This window comes from Trachemys scripta, chromosome 7 (assembly GCF_013100865.1).
Source record: "Trachemys scripta elegans isolate TJP31775 chromosome 7, CAS_Tse_1.0, whole genome shotgun sequence".
In the NCBI taxonomy this organism is placed as follows: Eukaryota; Metazoa; Chordata; order Testudines; family Emydidae; genus Trachemys; species Trachemys scripta.
In genome coordinates this window covers 114,817,553-114,837,268 of record NC_048304.1, presented here as the reverse complement: position 1 = coordinate 114,837,268, position 19,716 = coordinate 114,817,553, and the positions used below count along the sequence as shown (strand labels likewise).

The 19,716-nt window shown below is 42.2% G+C and overlaps 1 protein-coding gene across 26 annotated transcripts in view; it reads right to left on the bottom strand.

Annotated features, from left to right (window-relative positions):
• ABLIM1 (actin binding LIM protein 1) overlaps positions 1–19,716 on the bottom strand; it is a 325,251-nt gene that overhangs the window by 22,897 nt on the left and 282,638 nt on the right. For 15 of the 26 annotated variants that reach the window (XM_034776055.1, XM_034776057.1, XM_034776059.1 and 12 more), the window contains 4 exons: positions 15,208–15,243; positions 13,992–14,121; positions 5,561–5,575; positions 1,106–1,210 (listed from right to left, as the gene is read on the bottom strand). In XM_034776055.1, the coding sequence (XP_034631946.1) occupies positions 1,106–1,210; positions 5,561–5,575; positions 13,992–14,121; positions 15,208–15,243 (286 nt within the window). The remainder of the gene's footprint in view (positions 1–1,105; positions 1,211–5,560; positions 5,576–13,991; positions 14,122–15,207; positions 15,244–19,716) is intronic. The other 11 variants (XM_034776062.1, XM_034776063.1, XM_034776072.1 and 8 more) reach the window with 2 other exon arrangements.

The window sequence follows — 19,716 nt, the reverse complement described above, 5'->3', positions numbered from 1 at the left end:
AGTATCAGAATCCCATTATGCATAATGAGTTCTATTAGGGGCTGAAAATCTGCATTGCAAAATAACCATTTGCTACTGTATAATATTGATTTTGGTTACATTAGCACAACTGTCACAGAAAATGTTTAGAAGCATACAATGCACATCATGGGTCCAATGAATGTGCTAAAGGAGACAACTTTATCTTTGGTATCAAGGAAAGGAACCTTACACATCTATGAAAATTAAAGTAAATCCTGCCTGACAACGCCCTACATCACTGACTAAACTAGGCAAATTCAGAACACAGAGACACAGAGGCATTTTTTGTTCCCGCTAGAGGACCACTGTCTCTACTTGAATAACATATCTGTAAATGCTACCAGGGTATTTAAGTCATGCGATAGATTCCCACCTGCCTACACTGGAAAGTTATAAATAGAGACTTTCCCTCATTCCATCTAAATACAGGAACAGGAAACTTTTCCACAATGGAAAAGTTGTAAATTTGACTTAAAAACAGTCTGTCCCTTGTAAACAGGGCATGTTGACTTTATGTATCCTTATATGGGAAGTCAAGTTATTGTACAAAAACAAAAAAAGAATTTTTCTCATCCAGTTAAAAAAAAACAACAACCAAAATCTAACTTGGAATGGTCTTGCTCAAGACAAAGCAAGTCAGGAGTTGCCTTTATCAGATATGAAAATCACGAGATGCTTAGATTTAACTGCTCTTGCTGGAGAGCATCATAACTGCTCCAGGCCCCATTCGCCTCTCACATACACTAGTATAAGTCAGGAGTAACTCTTCCAAGTATGGCTCAGAGCTTGGGGAAGTGAGAAGGATCAGGCCCTAAATGGTCAGCTCACTGTCTATTGACTAACACTGAACAACAACCCATTTCTAATGCTGAAGCACAGGGCAAGATAAAGCCACAATCCATCCCTCCACACTTGCTACACGCAAGACTCCTCTCAGCAAGGTCGGTAGCAGGTCCCTGTGAGTCAGAACTCTGTGTGCGCATACCAAGTAAAACAGCGTGAAATAATGGAGACAAGACAGAGGTGACAAAGGCTACATTCTACACTGTGACAGGACACCAAGACACAAAGTGCCAGCTCCTACCTGGAACATGGAAATGTTTAGGGGCCTGAACGTAAGTTGGAGTTAGAGGGCGGCTGTCTGGCCGATAAGGGACAGGGGAGTTCCGACCGCTGGACGGCTCATTGCCTCCAATGAGAAGAATGGAGAAAACAAAATGAGAAAAGGGAGAGTGATAAAGAAGCAAGCATAATAAAAACCCAACCAAAAGACGGTCAACTCAAAAACTCCAGGGAGGAAGAGAGGTTTAAAGCAGAACTAAAAACAAACAATATTCAACAGACTTAACTAGCACTGGATGACTTTGCTTTTCAATATTCCTGCAGAGACAGAGATTCACGTTCAGACTGGAGTTGAGTTTTAAGCAGCTCACATTCATTCTGACGGCATGCATGTAGGAGCTGTGTGTTGGCAGCTTGGTGGTTAGATGGGCAGGACGGGAGAGAGGAATGGAAGGTTATTTGGCAATGGTTCAGAACAGAGATTGACAGTTTTGGTTATAAGTCACAGGCACGTGGTATAGTAGTTGATATGCAAACCCAAAATGAAACTGGTTTCCAAGCATGTAGAAGCAGATGTTGGCAGCTGGAATACAATTCCCTAAATCAAAGGAGCACAGACATTAGAGAAGGAAAAGAGCTGTTAGGTCACCTAGGCCATCTCAGAGCATGGTTCCCCACAACTCTATTAGCTTAGCCACACAGGAGTTAAAATTCTTAAACTTAGGTCTTCATTATACGACTGTTCTGACTGGAACATTCCTTCCCCTCCCAGCAGATCCACCATATTAATCCAGGCACCCTGAAGGTTGCTGAAATGAGCCAGAGGCATCACTGCAGTGCTTATCCTCCCACCCGAGACACCAAGATTTGAGAGCAAGGTTTCCATCCACAGGGCTGCAGGGACACTAACCAAAAGGAAACCTTGGCCCCGATTCTCCACTCTCCTGCACCTTGTGACATCATTTACACCTGCGTAAAGTGGACGAGAAGTGCTCGCAAATCAAAATGGAACACCTGTGCACTTACTTTACCCAGAGAGAACCAAGCCCCTTCTGCTTTTTAAATGCGTAGAAGGGGACCAATGCCAGCCAGAACTGACAGAGACAGTCAAAAGAGAATAAGAGAGAAGGAAAAGTGGGCTTTAAAATTTGACAACCAGTGGAATTGCAGTTCCCAAAAGAGGTCACGTTTTCCAGTCCAGGGGTTCTTGTGAACATTAACCTGTATTTCTAAGTAATGGCAAGGCACCCAGAGCTGTTGGCTAAGTACCTTTCTTATACTTTATAAATCCAATAATCAGATAAAAGTATTTTTATTCCACACCCCCCCCTTTTTTTTTTTTTTTTTTTTTTTTTTTTACTACTAGAAGGGTGGCCAGTGAGCTGAAAATGCAGCAGAAGGGCAAGGCAATTCACTGTACATGCTACCCTAAGCGAGGCATGTGTTTAAATGCCAAATTTTCCAAGACGCCTCCACTTGTGCTTAAGGAAGTCATTTGCATCCTTATGACTTGTCTATGCACATGATGAATTGATGTACAAACACTGTATTTGGGCATGACTTGCATGCACAAAATGTGTCCATACAAATGCATGTGCAAACTAATATATGTACCACTATGATCGTTTTGGCCCTGTCTTGTTACACAGTCCCCAAATGTGCTGTGCCATCGGATGTTCCATGTGCTGTGGTTCTTCTATTTTAGGTTCAGTGTTGCTGAGTACTGTTCAGCCAATGGCTAATTTGGAAAACTACATATCAGCTAGGAGTAGCAGAATGCATGGTTATTTAAAGTGATATGGTTATGTGTGTGTGGCAATTCAAGGACGTAATATTGTGTTCTGAAGTTACGCTCTGTGGAATACATCATTTTGGTTACGTTGGCTTCTGACAGAATCTTGTTTCTATTAGAACATTATAAACTCCTTTTTATTAAGATCAGTGTTCTGTAGACTACCACCCCCACTATAAGTCTCAACACATAGCTAATTTGACATATTTTAAACTTGTATGCAGACATGTCATTCCCTCTTCCTGCTCCCACTGGTTGGGAGCAGTTGTGCATTTAGCAGGAAAAACATTTAATGAGAAAAGGTAATCAGAAGAGACTTCTTGAACTATGCAGTCTTGCAGCAAGCAGAGAAGCAGGTTTAAAATGAAGGGTTTTTTGTGAGTGAAGCTTGCAATCCAAACCTTGCTGTCAAGAGGTACATTTTATCTGCTGAATGTTGATGACAACATGGCATCAAGGTGGGACATCACTGACTTTCATATAGTCATCACCATTTTGACAGATGGGAAAACTGATATAGAGAGGAGTGACTGGAGTAAAGCCATTGGAAACTAGTATTCAAACCAGGGTTGGGAGTTCTGGTTCTCACTATCAATCCTGTTCTCAGGCCACTATGCACTCTTTTCTCTGTGCATGGAAGAGCCTTGGAGATCATTGACTGCCATGTCTGGCGTAAGGCTGAGGGTGCCTTTGCAAGAATGTGAATGTGTTAGTGCCTCTATAAATAATTCACTGTTCTGTAAATAACCTGAAGAATCCCATCTACACCCCTTTTTATATTCACTAGAAATTAGTGAGCACAATCACATTGACTAAATTGTGCTGGATAATCCCATGTCTAGGAACCCAGATGATATAACTAGTAAGTTATATAACAGACCCCATTGACAGGGTAATTGAACCAGGTCTCCCTGCACTTGTTGCTTCACAGATGACACCTGTCGCTAGTGATGAATGACGCTTCTGTGGATAGAAGGGAAACCCTCATCACTATTGCAGAGAATGGTGCACTTCACAGCACTTCTGTACCAGAGCCTTGCAGTGCTGCGTAAAAGCTTCAGATACTGTTACAGCAGCAGCCGCTATTTGAGAAAGTGGAGTTCTGTGTTACAACAGATCATTTACTCTCAACCTGGTTATGATGGTCTCTAAAAATTTGCTGAGAAGAGTTATACAGAATTATAGCTTGATTTGCTGAGAGGCTTAGACCATTAAGAAAAAAGGGGGTATGAACACTAGTATTTTAGCAAGAAGAGCACCAATAGGAACAATACATAAATTATATTGGCTCTGCATCATATATGTGATATGATATGATACAGAGTGAAAAGAATGAAGAATTTCTGGGCAAATAAAACTGTATTCTGGCACAGCATTTGCCCTAAATCTTTACATATTGCTTTGAATACTGTCCATAAATGGTTATGTGTAGTGAGGCGGTCTGGCCTCCCTCTGACCCAGAGGGGGAGGAACCACCACCTGTGCCCAGGTAGGTGGAGCCAGACCTGACTTGTCCCGCCTGCTGGAAGTGGGAAAGTGGGACAGGAAGTACAAAAGGCGGAGCCTCCAGCTCAGTTGGGGCCGAGACACCGAGGGAGACAGATGCATCCTGCTCGCTGCAGGCTGCTGAGAAAAGAAGTGCCCTGTTCCTAGAGGAACCTGTGTTCACAAGGGAGCTCCCAGAACTGCCATTGCCTATCTACCCCGAGGAGGCTGAGGACGCCCATGGAGCCAAGGTACCGAATGTAGGGGTAGTAGGAAGTAGCCCAGGGACAGCAGACTACAGTCCGGCTGTGTTGCTGCCTGAACCCAGGTCAGTGTGTTGCGGCTGGATTCCCTGCTGACTCAGTGGCAGAACACTCTACTCCTATTAGGGCCCTGGGCTGGGACCCCTTAGACCCCACAATAGGCCAGGAGGTCTGTGTTAGCCTACCATCCGCCAGAGCTAGACTATTCACTGCTCTGCCCTGCCTGGGGGTTAAGCTCTTAGACAGTTTGCTGCCCCACCCTCCCTGAGGGTCTGGGTCCCTGAACTATCCACTGCTCTGCCCTGCCCTGCCTGAGGGCCAGAGCCCATAGACTGCTCATTAGCTTTGCCCTGCCTGAGGGCCAGAGCACTATAGACAGAGGCCTTGGCTACACTTGGGAATTCACAGCACTGCCGCGAAGCGTGAATGTAGTCGCGCCGCCAGCGCTGTGAGAGCTCTCTCGCAGCACTGTATGTACTACACCTCTCCGAGGGGAATAGCTTGCAGCGCTGCGAGCGAGCGTGCAGCTCTGCAGGCTCTGATTACACTGGGGCTTTACAGCGCTGCTCTCGGGGGGGGCGTTTTCACACCCCCTGAGCACAGCAAGTTGCAGCGCTGTACAGCGCCAGTGTAGCCAAGGCGTCAGATTCAGGATGCTAACACCTGGTCTCCTAATTTCCCCTGATAATAGGCAGCAATTTGGTGATGTAGTGAGGCAGTCTGGCCAACCTCCCACCCAGAGGGTAAGGGATGACTGCAACACCATTACATTAAGTCTATTGCTATTTAACATCTCGCTAGACCGAGCAATGGAAAATTTGTTAATTCAGCATTTGAGTTAAAGAAAAACATGCAGATTTTGAGATGGTGAGAAAAAAAAGCCATCACACCCACCCAGCATGCATGAAGATAATCACATGGCTGAGACATGACATACCTATGTAGAATGAAGCTGCAAGGAAGATAGGGGGGAAAAAAGTAAACACACAGCCCGGGAAAAAATAAGCATGAAATGACAACATATCCTTATCAGCTCCTTATCAGCTCTGAGACCCAAGCCATGATAGTGACCTCAATCTGGAGGTCTATTGGAGAACATCTTTGCCAGACATGCAGGACATCATCTGAACAGTAATGACCAGAAGGTGGGTCATTCTTTCAGCAGAATTAAATTACTTTTCTCCTGACTCCAAACATACCAGGGACTCCTTGCTGAGGAGAATTTCTTTGAACTGGATAAATGAAATCAGCCATGAAATTCAACTAAAAAGGAGAACATATTTATGATGGAATGGAAAAACCCAGCAGTAGCCAGTGAAATCTATAGTGCGCTTCATTTTCAAAACCTCTAGGACAGGGGTCCTCAACCCCAACAGGTATCAGGGGTCAGGCGACCAAATGGGAGAAGGATGCTCAAATGGAAAGCCACTGCACTAGGGATGCTGCTCCAGGAAGCAAATGTTCCTTATCATGATACTTCCAGAGTAACATACATAATGGACATCACAAAGAGAATTCTGGGGTGTAAGTTGTCTCTACGGTCTGTCTTTGGAATAGAAAGGAAAAAAGTGTGCCTATGAGTGTGCATCTATGTGTAAAAATGGACTCACTCCCCTGCTTCTTCATCCACCCCGATGACCCGTGGCTGGTGTGCAGCCCTTACGTGTATGCTTGTGGTTTGTGATTCCTTCCATGTCTACAAAGGAACATGTCTCCTATTGCCTCAAAGATAAACCTGTGCTGCGGCACTTTGTAAACTTCCAAAGCATTGCAGCAGTTCTAGTTATGTAGCCACAAAGCACACTGGAGCCCTTCAGGGAATGGCTACACTGAGGAAAAAGATGTGTTCTTAACTCGAGTTAGCTTACTTAGGTTAGAATAGCCGTGAAGACACTGCAACTCAGCTTCTAACTCAGGTTAGCAGCTTAAATTCAAGTCCATTATGGAGCCTGGGCTGGAACTCAAGCATTGTCACTACTATTTTAACCCAAGTCAGCTAACCTGAGCTAAGAACACACCTTTCTTTGGCAATGTAGACATACCTCAGTCTGCCAGCACTGAAGGAAACAAACCCCTAGGAATATGAACTCTAACAGGCAGGGGATGAGGAGAAAATCGGAAGTGGTTTTAATTTATATAAATCATTGGGATGCGTCTGGGAAGTGGAATTCAGAGACCTTTCTCTTCTCTTAACTATTTCCATCTGTTCCCTTTCACTAATCCTCCTCCTAAGCTCAGGTAATCTTATGCTTCAGGGATCAGCTGATCACCATTTAGAGTCAGGAAAAACTTGTGTATAATATTGCATGATTCTGGTCCCCTGTGCCCAGCATTGGCCCCACCCATAGAGGCACCACTGACTTAATGGCAATCTGTGGGTACGTCTTCACTACCCGCCAGATTGGCGGAGTAATCCATCTATCGGGGATCGATTTATCGTGTCTCATTAAATCGATCCCCGAACGCACTCCCCGTCGACTCCGGAACTCCACCAGAGCGAGAGGCAGAAGCGGAGTTGACGGGAGAGCCGCAGCTGTCGATCCCCCGCCGTGAGGACCCGAGGTAAATCGATCTAAGATACGTCGACTTCAGCTATGCTATTCTCGTAGCTGAAGTTGCGTATCTTAGATCGATCCCCCCTAGTGTAGACCAGCCCTGCATATGCCTTTCTCGCGCAGATTCCCTATCCTCCTGCTGCCCTCTATCTTGTTTACTGCTGCTACTTTCTTTGCTTGCAGCCAGCAGTCTAGGAATCCCATGCCTGGCTCATAGCGCAGTGCATTCTGGGATGTCTATGACCAAAGAAGCCCCACTTCAGACAGCTCCAGATCTTTATGGTGCCTGCCACATGACTTCCATGCAGAAATAGGGCCAAGCTCACAGAACCAGGCACAGACTAACAAATACACAGCCACATCCAGATCCTGGTCAAGTTATAACTGAGTCTCTGCACCTCTGAATAACCACTGCACTGACATGCCAGGACAACTCCTGCCAGCTTGCATCCCTCCTCAGGCTGTGGTGAGCCACTGTTCACGAATCTGTAAGGATTTCTGGCCTCTACTTCCTATGTGGAACAGAAAGCCAGGAAATTGAGCCAAAGCACAGCTTTCCTCCAGGGTAGGACTGTTAGAGCATTCAAGGTCTGCTGCAGCCTGTGAGCAATGGAGTCAGTACCACACAGGCAGGCATTTGGGAATGGTGCTCTGAGTGACATTGAGGTGGTGTGTCTGTGGCCCCACGTGGTAACACAGGCCTAAAATCACCACGACAGTGCCAGGCACATTTTGGAAGGGCAGGTGACCTCTCATGCAATGAGGCCTCTAAACTCTGAGGCCCAGCTTACCCATGAGCCTGCTGGGGTTCTGGAATGCTCTTGAAGAGCTCTGAAAAATTCTAGGCAGAGGGGGCAAAGTTCTGGCCCCATTCCAGTCAATGGGAGCTTTGCATTGACTCTAATGGGGTCAAGGTTTTGCCTATGGACATGTGCTTGTATATGCTGTATAGCTAAAGCAGCAAACCTTTTTCCTAGTGTAGACAGTTATATTGGCATAAAAGTCCTTATACCAGTATAGCTTATTCTGGTTTGGCAAAACAAAATACATTGTACCAGTATAAAGTGCCTTATACTCATATAAACTGTGTCAACACTAGGGCTTTTACTGGTATAACTAGGTCACTCCTTAACGACAGTTACATTTTAAGTGTTGACCAGGCCTAAGTGAGTTTATGTTGGTATAATGCACACAGGAGGAGCGCTAACAAACAGGAAGGTGGACTTTAAAGAAGAGAAAATGTACCTTCTTCTGACTCTTCAGCATATAAATTACATCAATTTAGATTCCCTTACACAATAGAGAGAAGGTGGGTGTGGTAATATCTTTTATTGAATCTACTTCTGTTGATGAGAGACACACGCTTTCAAGCTTACAGGACCCGAGGAAGAGCTCTGTGTACGCTCTTTCACCAATAGAAGTCGCTCCAATAAAAGACATTACCTCACCCACCTTGTCTCTGTAATATCCTGGGACCAACGTGGCTATGACAACAGCCCTTACAGATTGGTAGGTAGGACAGAGATTCTGACCAAGTGCATGGGAATTCACTTTACATCTGACCTTTGAATTTGGCCAAGTGTATCTATCATTTCAAAGTATTCCCAGACAGGATTACAGTGCCCATTTGGGGGTGTCTGAGGGTTTTTTTGTCCCTGAATTATATCTGAATGTGAAGCATAGTGGTCAAATGCAGCTATTCTCCACCATCTACCCTGAAAAGGAGACACCTGGGATAGACAAGACACCTTATGTGGCTACATATTCATAAAGTTCTCACTAGACCCTATGAATCCAATGCCAGCTCCCTTGTGCTCTGTTACACAGATCTGTAGGAAAGGTACTTGGGCATAGAGGAATGACACAGGGAAGGCAGAGTACAGAATCTAATATGGATACCCAGCCCTATCCCATCACTGGCTAACAAAAAGCTCAGATATAAATATGGAATAGCGAGCAGCATGTATCATATGATGCACTCTAACCCAACACATTTTGAATGTCAAAGAAATGTAAAGGAAAAAAAAAAACATACCGTGCAAACTATATAATCTCTCCATATAACACTATGTACACAAATACAATTGTACAGTACATAGCATATAGAGAGATTGCACATGTGCCCCCAGATGCTATTTAATGAAGAAATGTCCATCATCATGAGCCTTTTACAGCCTTAGCCAATGAGTGCTGCGAGTTAGGGATCAAAAGGGATAATCTGCATCGTTCATTTAACCCCTATTATGAATCCTTGCTTGTCTGATGCTTGGACTTCATTATTTTAGCACTTTATGTGCCCAATTACATGCCCGACCAATTGGAATACAGCTTGCAAAGGTAAAGCATTATGTCTCTGTTAGCCTCTTAGGTAAAATAACCTGCATGCACAGATTATTGTAGGTTAATCATATGCAGTACAGTATATCAGGCCTACTTCTCTCTTCACTTATACTGGCTTTGCACAATGTAACTCCATTGACTTCAGTGGATTTACACTGGTGGGACATGAAAATCAGGCCTATTGCAAAGTAGAATTCAGTACCTTAAGCTTTGTAAATAATTTTGTACCCTTTTCCCCAGGATCTAAGTACTGAGGTTGGGTTCAATCCTTGGGGAAACTCCGAGCTTTCAGTAGGCGTTGAGTGCCCTCACCTCCCAGTGGAGTTAAGGCATGTTCTCCAACTGAAAACAGGGAAACATTTTTCTTTTGGATCAGTTACAGTGAAGTATTTCCCCCTCTTTGATAAAAAATTAAATTGAAATTGAAACAAAGTGCCACATCTGTGGCTGATGTAAATCAATAGAACCCCCTTGCTGATCTATGCTGATTTATACCGGCTAAGAATCTAGCCCAATGAATCTTACTTAAGCCAAAGTTTTGTATACAATATCTCCTGGTACAATGGTGGAATCTTCTATTTTTTGCTACACATTTATCTTATAGGAAACGTGCCCTTTTCCTATAGTATCATTTGGTAATTTGGATTGACAGCTGAACCACAGATTTAACCCCCAAGACTCTTATTTTTCAGATGACTGAAAACAATTGGGAAGGAATACGAAGAGAGTTTTCCTGTGTTATCGGTTGAAAAAGCTATTCTCTTAACAGTAATGGAAAAGGAACAGAAGTGCCATTGGAAGGAGTGTGAGCATTAATCTAGATTTACAGCAAAAGAATGTTGAAATTGCAAAGTTTATGGATCATTTGCATGCTGAAATGAGCAGTGCATCTATTTTTAAGGGTCCCCATCTTTTAAGTACGAAGTGAGATTTCTTACTGTGACACCATTAAAAGAATTGGAAGGAATGGGTTGGAGGTGCATATTAATAAAAAAAATCTACAAAAATGCAAGGATCAAAATCGGTAACGTTGCCCTGAGTGTTTGAGGGAAATAGAAGGTTGAGCTCTATTAGCATTACTTGAAAGACCATGGCAACAATGGTTTAAACTCTTTTACTGGTAACACCAATGCTGTCTGATTGGTCAATAGAACAGGAATATAAAATATGCTTAGCTCATGCTACTGCCTCTTCCCTGAGCTCTCACAGCGAATGTAAATTGTGACCTCCTCACCCAACCGATACTCTCCATTTCACCAGCATGTTGGGGAAATGAGAGCACCAGCTGGCCTCTGCTCCAGTAAAAATGAAAATAAAATACAACTTTCACAGAAGGCAAGAAGCAGAAATAGAGGTTACTATCTGGAATGAGCTCATTGAAGGGGCAGAAAGCAAAGAAGACAAATCCCCCTCTCCCCCACCAAAAAACAAAACAAACAAACAAAAAAAACCCAGAAGAGAGTTTGAACAATTTAAGATTAAAAAAAAAAAAATTAGATTTGAATAACATTTGGTCAGACAGTAATCAGTGCCGTCATAATTAACAGTAATGAGTTTCCTTGTTGCCGTTGATCTTTCCATGATGTAAAAGCTTTTTATTCAGTATTCTCAACTGGCTTGACCTCATCCAGGCAATATTAGCGGGAGGTTTTTAACTTAAATATTTATATTTTAAGGATCCAGAATTAATAAGAATTAAATTGGACATGAGGGGTCCTATATGGATTATGGACTACTATGGAAATAAGCAAAATTCAGTGCATCTCTCTTCTAAGTGGTTGATGATAATGCTTCCTTGTGTATTTATTATATGCAATATACATTCTGACTCTTTAACTAGGGCCCTTAGAAATGACATATTTCCTCAGAGGGAAGATGCTATGTCAGTCTAACACAGTTGTAGGTGTAATGACACATTCTGAGGCATGCTGAGAGCTATACAGCCAATGGCCACCTTATGGAGATACAGCTTATTAGCTTTGTCCGAATGCTAATAAATCTCCATTCTGTAGGGCGCTAGCTGGAAAGGCCTGGCTCCTTACCTTTGACATGGGGAATGAAGTGGTGTCGGAATGGGGAGTTAGGGCGGGAGTCATTGTGGGTGGAGCTGAGACTGCTAGTGCGCAGGTCTGACAACCGTTGCACACCAGTAGACAGCAGCTCTGCAGCAGCAAGGAATCGTGGGGCAAGACCAAATGGAAACAAAGAAAAAACAAAAAATAAGAGGCAGGGAAAGAGGCTTCAAAAGGAAAAACCACTGAACAATTAGGAGTCTGAAAAGTAGGAAGACAAAAGGTTAAAGTAATATCAGGGTTCAAAAATATTTATTCAAAGTTGTAGGAAGTATTTGAAAACAGGCTCAGATTTATTTTGAACATCCCATTTAGTATAACATTCTCTGGCATATAGAGCTACTGAGTTACCAGAAATTAGCCTGCTATCCTCATGCAAACATTACAAACTCTGAATCCAAATTAATTTAGAAAGCAGCTGTTTTGATAAGTGCCTAACCAAACAACAGCAGTCCAGAGGCATGCAAGATGTTTCCTATTGTTTTAAGAAATTCCAAAGAGCAGCTGAGGTAGGGGGGAAAAAAGGCTGCAAACTTTTGCAAAACGTGGAAAGCACGAATTGCTTAAAGAAATGTAATGCGCTAACAGTGTCAACAAAAAGGGACTACTCCAAAGTGGTTCACTTCTTTCTCAAGGGTTGCCCTGGAGCCAGACAAAGCAAGAAGTTCTGTAAGGGAACTCAGCTTAATCATGCAAAAAGTATCTGTGGTCCTTGTCAACAATAAGGTGATGAGATAGATACTGCTTTAACTGATCAACTCCAGTAATGCTGGGAGAGAATTAGAGAGCATTACAAATGATTAGTTCAAAGCATGTTGAAAGATAAAAAATGCTACAGAAAAATGGTATTATGTATAGAAGAGAAACAAGTGAGTAATACAAATTTCTTGGGAAATGAGCCAAAGATGTGATACTTAAGTAGCTATGACTTGAAACAAAATCCCCCAAAATACTCTGTGTTCCACAAACTTAGGCAGATTTCAGAGCTGCATGCAAACTTTGTGGCTTGAGCTCATCTCTACACTGAAGAAAAGCTGGGGAACATATAAACAGAGAGATTGTTCCAAAGGAAAGTACTTTACACAAACAGATGGCATTATTTTTAACTGAAATAGTGAAACTCAGTGTCACAGTAAACTTTGGAATAAAACCCAGATTTGTCCAAATCTGTGACATAAACAGAACGTGAAAAACCTTAAGAGATCTGATAGCACTAAACAGAAGTTTGCAGCTTTTTCATACTTTGTCAGCGTCCTTTGGTTTTAACTGCAATGCACATCTTAAAACATCATCATGTTGTCAGTATCTTGTAACATACAATATTGACTTTCTGTCCCACATCATGAAATTAGGTCCTTAAAATGAAGTATTTTTTGATATAGGTAACTAGCAGTTTTCAGCCCTCCACCACTAGAAGACAATTAAGTCACTCAAACTCCACACTGATAATTCTTTCATAGAGCCCTACTTTTAAAAATAGAGCTCCTACTGCATATGGTCTTTTGGTATCCCAACCATTCTGGTGTTGGGTAATCAGTGATGGGAATATGGGTATATGAATGTATTGCTTAATTTAAAACTTCATTACAAAGATTTTATTTCATCAATATAATATAAAAACACAACATATCTGGAGGAGTATATTAAAAAATAATCTTTAGAGCCACATTTCAACAAAATGAGTGCCTAATGTGTATTTATAAAAATGCAAATATATGCATACATTTCATACATATTATGAATAATTATGAATGCACTGGGAACCTGAAGCAGTGTGTATATTTGTCTATTTTTTACATGCAACTGTATTACTTCTGAGTGAATAAGTTAGATTCCATATTATTTAAATGTAGCCTTTGGCAACTGACTAGCTTTTAATTAAGAAATTCTACTGGCAAATATGGGCCTAAATTTTCAGAAGTGACTAGTGATTTTGGGTGTCCACCTTGAGACACCTTAAAGGGGCCTCATTTTTAGAGGAAGGATGCTCAGCTCTTTCTGAAAATCAGGAGTCTCTAAGGTGTTAGGTACCCAAAATCACTAGTCACTTTAGAAACTTAGGCCATGATTTTTATTTTCAAGATGTATTGTTTTCCTTCAGACACCAGGCAGCCATCCTGAATTTCATGCAGCAAAAAATGTTTTACGTTCAAATACATTAAAATATTCCTAATTCTACTTTATTATAAAACAGGCGAGTAATTTACAATACATTCATAAGATACTCTAATTGGGCTTGTATTTGTCAAAGAATGAGAAGGATAAATAGGAATGAGAGTTTTAAAATTTGCCACTAGTTTTTCAACGCTAAACAATTAATAGTTTCTGCTCTATTTCATTGAGTGACATAATAAGAAATACAGTGCTTCAAGTTGTAAATCGCTGATGCAGTTGCTCTTACCAGGTCTGTGGAAATGCTGAGGGGAGCGTGACATTGTGGGCGTGTAGCTGTGTCGACTATACACTGGAGAACTAATAGAGCCCTGACTGGTTGACCTGTGAATCATGCGATCCCGAACATCCTGATAACCCTGAAGAATAAGAAGCATTAGAAGAATTAATAATAATAATAAAAATGCTTAAGTGCACTCCAGACAATTTTCCAACTATACTTGGCTTTCAATGGCCTCAAGATGTCAATGGAACCTGCTAATGGAATAACATCCTTTCATCTTAATGTCTGTTTCACTATCATACAGTAATGATATCTGTCATCAAAAGTTCTCTCATAGAATCCATCGCTGTAGAGACAGCTAAGTTCTAGAGTCCTATAATTCCATCTGACCTGCAGGCTGAATTCTGGTAAGTAACACTTATGCCTCAATTTTCATAAGTGACTAGTGATTTGGGGTGTTTCATCCCGAGATTCCTTAAGAAGGTCTGGTTTTCAGGGCTCAGCCACCACCCTCTAAAAATCAGGCCCTTTTAAATGTTTCTTAAGTGGCCATCCAAAAACAGAGGCACCCATGATCACTGGTCACTTTTGTAAATCTTGGAATAAAAAAAAGCAAACAATCCTCCTGCAACACACCTTTCCTGTGGGAGAGGTGTAACTGGAAAACTCCAAGACCATAAGCATGTTCATAAAATGATTATAGAACTGGAAGCATGTAGAGGTATGTGTACATTTTACTTTAAACAAAATAAGTGACAATGTATATATAGTGGTAGCAACTAAAATCTTGACAAATGCCTTAACCTGTGTTTAGTGTCACTATAATGTTCACAGTGCCCTCTAGAGGAATGCCACAGTAATATTTTCTCACTAAGATTTTCATGGTGAGCAGTGTATAGTATTCAGATCCTGATTTGGCCCTGATCTATGCGCCACAACAAAGAAAAATTCATGAAAGTGACCTTTGCTGTATAGACTTTGATAAATGCCTTTGCTTTGCAGACATCAAATCCTGCAGTGGCTTCATTCTCCATAGCAAGCGGACAGCTAGCACTAAATGTCCTCTCTTTTGATTTTCCTATACTTTCAATAATCAAAAAAGCTGTGCTATGTAAATAGCAAATAGAACTGGGCTGCCTAGACCAATCAATAACTGCACTTCCTGGCAGCAATAATTCTAGCAATTGTGACATATTGCCCCAGAGGGCTCCATCAGACTTACTTCTGCAGACGGGGTGGGAGACAGTGTCCTTGGAGACTGCAAGACATGAAAGAGAGAATGTTACAGAAACAGGCTTGCTTCTGCTTTGCCAGCAAATGCTGATCTAAACACAGCTAGGTGTGTTTAGACCCCAACAGCACAGGAGCAACTGGGGCCATTTGAGCCCTGAAGTTGGGTTTTCTCCATGCTGCCCATGGCCTGGGCTCTGAAGCAGCTTAAGTTTCTGGCCACCAAAAATCAAGCATGTTTAATTCAATCAAATATCCTGCAATGTTGTCTTTGAACCATCTAACAGTGGTGGTAATTATACGGTAGCTGTAAGATGAAAAAAATCAAAAGGTGTTATTAATGTAATAAGTATGGTTGTTATGCACAAAGCTTTAAAGTGGAAATCAAAAGTAAATTCATCTTAAACTTTGGGCTTTGCGTGGCACCAGAAATACAGGACAACCAGGGGTGTTGGAACTAAGGGTGCTGGGGGTGCAGAAGCACCCCCGGCTTGAAGTGGTTTCCATCAAATAGGTTTACAATTTTGTTCAATGGCTTTCAGCACACCCACTATAAAAATGGTTCCAACGCCACTGAGGACAACTTCCCATTTTCTGTGTCAGGCACATTTCCCCCCCCCCACCCAACCTTCTGGCCAAGGTCAACCTGTCCCCAAAGCCTCGTCAACAATATTTCCTTAATGTGCTTGCTCTTTAAATCAGCCACATGCTCTTCGATACTTATGCATGAAAGAGAACAGATTGGGATTACATATACATGAAGGAAATGGACAGAAAAAATACTGCTACATTGCTCTTTGTTAGCACCTTTCATCTCAACACCCCTGCAAGGCTGGGGATGTCCTATCAATCTTAGTATACAGATGGGGAAACTGAGGCACAAGGGGGGCGTTTGTTTTGTTTAAGTGAGGCCCAAGGTTATACAGAAAGTTGGTGGTACAGCTGGGAATAAAAGCCACATCTGATTCCCAGTCACATGCCTTTCATCACAGGACAATCTCTCCTTCCCTAAAGATTAGAATTTAAAATGTTTCTCGTATGTACTAAACATTAGTATTATTTATTTAACTGCCATAGTAAACTCAGGCACAGCTGGTGCTTTTAAATTATACCACAGTTATTGCAAAACTATACAGCTCATAAGATTGTGTCTCAGCAATAAAACTGCTGGTTCTGGCCTATCATAACAACACACCATGGTAACGGTATGAAATGTATGCAGGATCGCTGGTAATAAATGTGCATGTTAGTCCCTCAGACCTACACACACACACCAGCTGACCAGTGAGACAATGCAGATATGAAGTGCAATACAGCGGTCTCCTACACACTCCCTGCTCTAATGCTGTAAGCTCCAGAGGGGTTGGTGTCATTATGAATGCAAAGTATGTAGACACACGTGTGACTTGTTTTGGCTTGAGTGCATGACATTTCATTATGGGCAATTTATCACATGGCTTTATATGACCACTTGTCTGGCTTTCTACCACACTGAAGTCTTTAAACTATTCAGTCTCAATATTCCGAGAGGCATATGTAGAAGCAAAGAGTTCAGGGAAGTAAACTGGTGCAAATGGAAAGCGATGATTTCAAAACTAACCCGATTCAAAAAAGCAATTGGGATCAAACGTGTCTCCATTGAAGTCAATGGCAGAATTCCTATTGACTTCAATAATGCCAGGATTTCACCTACAGTTCCTTAAAAACAAATAAGGATACTCAGATGCTTAAAGTTACACAAGACCTTAAGTGTTTTGCTGGATCATCACACAACAGTTACACCACATTTACATGGGTCATTTTACTGGCAGGGTACTAGTAGTTTTAGGAGTTAAGCCTGTAGTCCTGATATCAGCAAAACTCTCATTGACTTCGGTGAGAATTTTCCCTGCTTTAGAATTGTTAGGTTGGTCTCTCTCTCTAGTAAAGCAGTAGACAGGTTCAAGAAAAAGCCATTGCAGATCACAACAGCGGTGATATGGTCCTGCTAGTGAAGGCAGGGGGCTGGACTCGATGACCTTTCAAGGTCCCTTCCCGTTCTAGGAGATGGGATATCTCCATTAATTATTATTATTATTATATTATTATGATATAAGCAGCAGTAGGTGATCAGGGTCCTTCAGTGCTATAGTCTCTTGAAATAAAGGGAATACTGACGAAAAGCAACTTCTCACGATAATGCACCAAAAGTCAAGAAATCCAACTCCCACACCGATCAGGGCACTACGGTGGGAGAGAAATTGCAGACTTGTGGATTTTGTATAACTTGAACACTTGGAATACTTATAAACATCTTCAAAGGTCAGCCCAGATGTATATTTATACCCAAACAACAAACCTTTCTAGGGCCACTATATATTACAAAATGATTTCTTCCTATTGGGTATCTATTATGTTAACAAGTTAATACCCACAGTACTCCACATCCCGAGCTTAGCTTCACTTCCCAACTAATTCCCATAGCCACTGTAACTAGACTACTAGCTGGTTGGCCTCCACTAGATGGCGCTATGCGAAAACTTTTTTTATTACAGACTTTTAAAGACACAGTACATGGATTTATCAGGGAATGAACTGAATAGATTAGAGAGAGAGACTATTATAGCCATTTAAAAATAATTAAAAGGAAGGAAGTCTAATGCTACCCTATATTGTGCTTGGAACCACAGATAAGAGGAAAACACGGGGCAGAGCAGCTGCCCAAGGGACAACTGAAGCAGCTTTTCATCTGCTCTGCTGCTGTAGAGCATTTTTGCTTGATAAATAGGTCCCAAAATTCAGAGTAGTCAGCACCCAGTCAGCTCCAGAGGCTGGTGCAGGGGGGAGGCAGAGTCAACGATTTGTACCCCCATGGTTGGGGCTGCTAGCAAACTTGTGCTTGGATCTTGTGCAAGAGAAAGTTCCATGTGCTCTGTCCTCCTTGCTGCACCTTCTCGGAGGTGACTCACAGCTTGGCCCTATTATTGTTGATGGGGTTTCTGTACAACTTAGGGGAGAAGAATTCAGTGTGATAAAGTTTCATTGCAAAGGAGCATGAGGGATGGATGGAAAATACCTCAGAGTTTCTCTACACGCTCCTGTCTGGGTGCACAGGACTATAATTGGAGCTGTGTGCATAGTGAGGGGAGAGCGGACCCCACAGAGCTTATAAGAGGTAACGGCACTGAACTCTGTTTGCTACATAAAAGAAACAGACGTGAATAATCTATTATATTGTGAAACATTCATGGGTAAGTTCCCAATAGGGGATTTTGGTTGCAACACTCAGCGCAAAACTCCTGTACCTTAAACCGGCAAGGCTGGACTTTTACATAAGATGACCCCTCTTGTCTGAGGGGATTGTAGCAAATTTTATTTTGAATTTAATTGTATCAAATGGACATTGAAAAAAATACTGCCCTTTCCATGAATTGTGACAAAAGCCCAATGGAAGGTTAATGCAAGTCTATCATATTTCATTTTTATAATGTCAGGTTAAAAAAGTCACATGCAACAAATTACAGAGAGGGACATAGCTAATCAGGAGTGTGCCCAGGGAACTGATTTATCCCCCATGTTATATATTAGGATGGACCGCTGCTTAATTGGACAGCCCTTGTCAATGAACAACCCAAATATGTACATCCCAGTGCCAAGAAAATTAATACATTCTCCAGCAACCATGGCAACCACTCGTTTCACAATGGCGCCACGCGTAGACCTTGTGTTGGCAAGCCCTTAGACAGTGATAATGCAGCGTCTTTGAGGGCAAATGTGGCAGCCACTACTGGTTAGATTTTTCAAGAGAGCTTTTCACTGAACACACTGTGCTCTTTTGGAAATATGGCCACTTCTTTACGTACCCAAATGGGAACTGAGAGCTTGAGAATATGGCCCTAAATAGGGCTTGATCCTGCACTCACTGATGCCAATGGCAAAATGCCCATTAACTTCAGGGATGCAAAATCAGACCCCCTACTCAGGAAAAGCTTACCTGTAGCATTGTACACAAAACCTGAGGAGTTATTTCTGAGAGGATGCAATGGCTTCTTGAAAGGCTATCACATGGACCTTTAACGTCAAGATGGAACATCATCAGGCAGCAAAAGAAGGGAACTCTTTAATAGACTCTCATGAATTGGAGAAATTGCCATAGCATTCCTTTTTTGTCACAATCCACCTCTCTTAGTTTCTCTTTTTGCTCTTGGCATACAATATGAATAGTAAGTAATATGGCATATGATGTAAAAGACAATTACCTTTTTCCGTAATAGGTATTCTTCGAGATGTGTTGCTCATCTATTCAACTTAGGTCTGTGTGCTCACCACATGCACCGGTGCTCGAAGTTTTCCCCTCAGCAGCGACCGTAGGGGACTGGCTCTGGTGCCCCCTGGAGTGACATACATATGCCACGCCATAAAGGGCGCTGCCGGCCCCCTCCACCTTCACATTCCTCTTGCTGGAAACTCCGACAGTGGGGAAGGAGGGCATGTCGTTGAATGGACATCTCGAAGAACACCA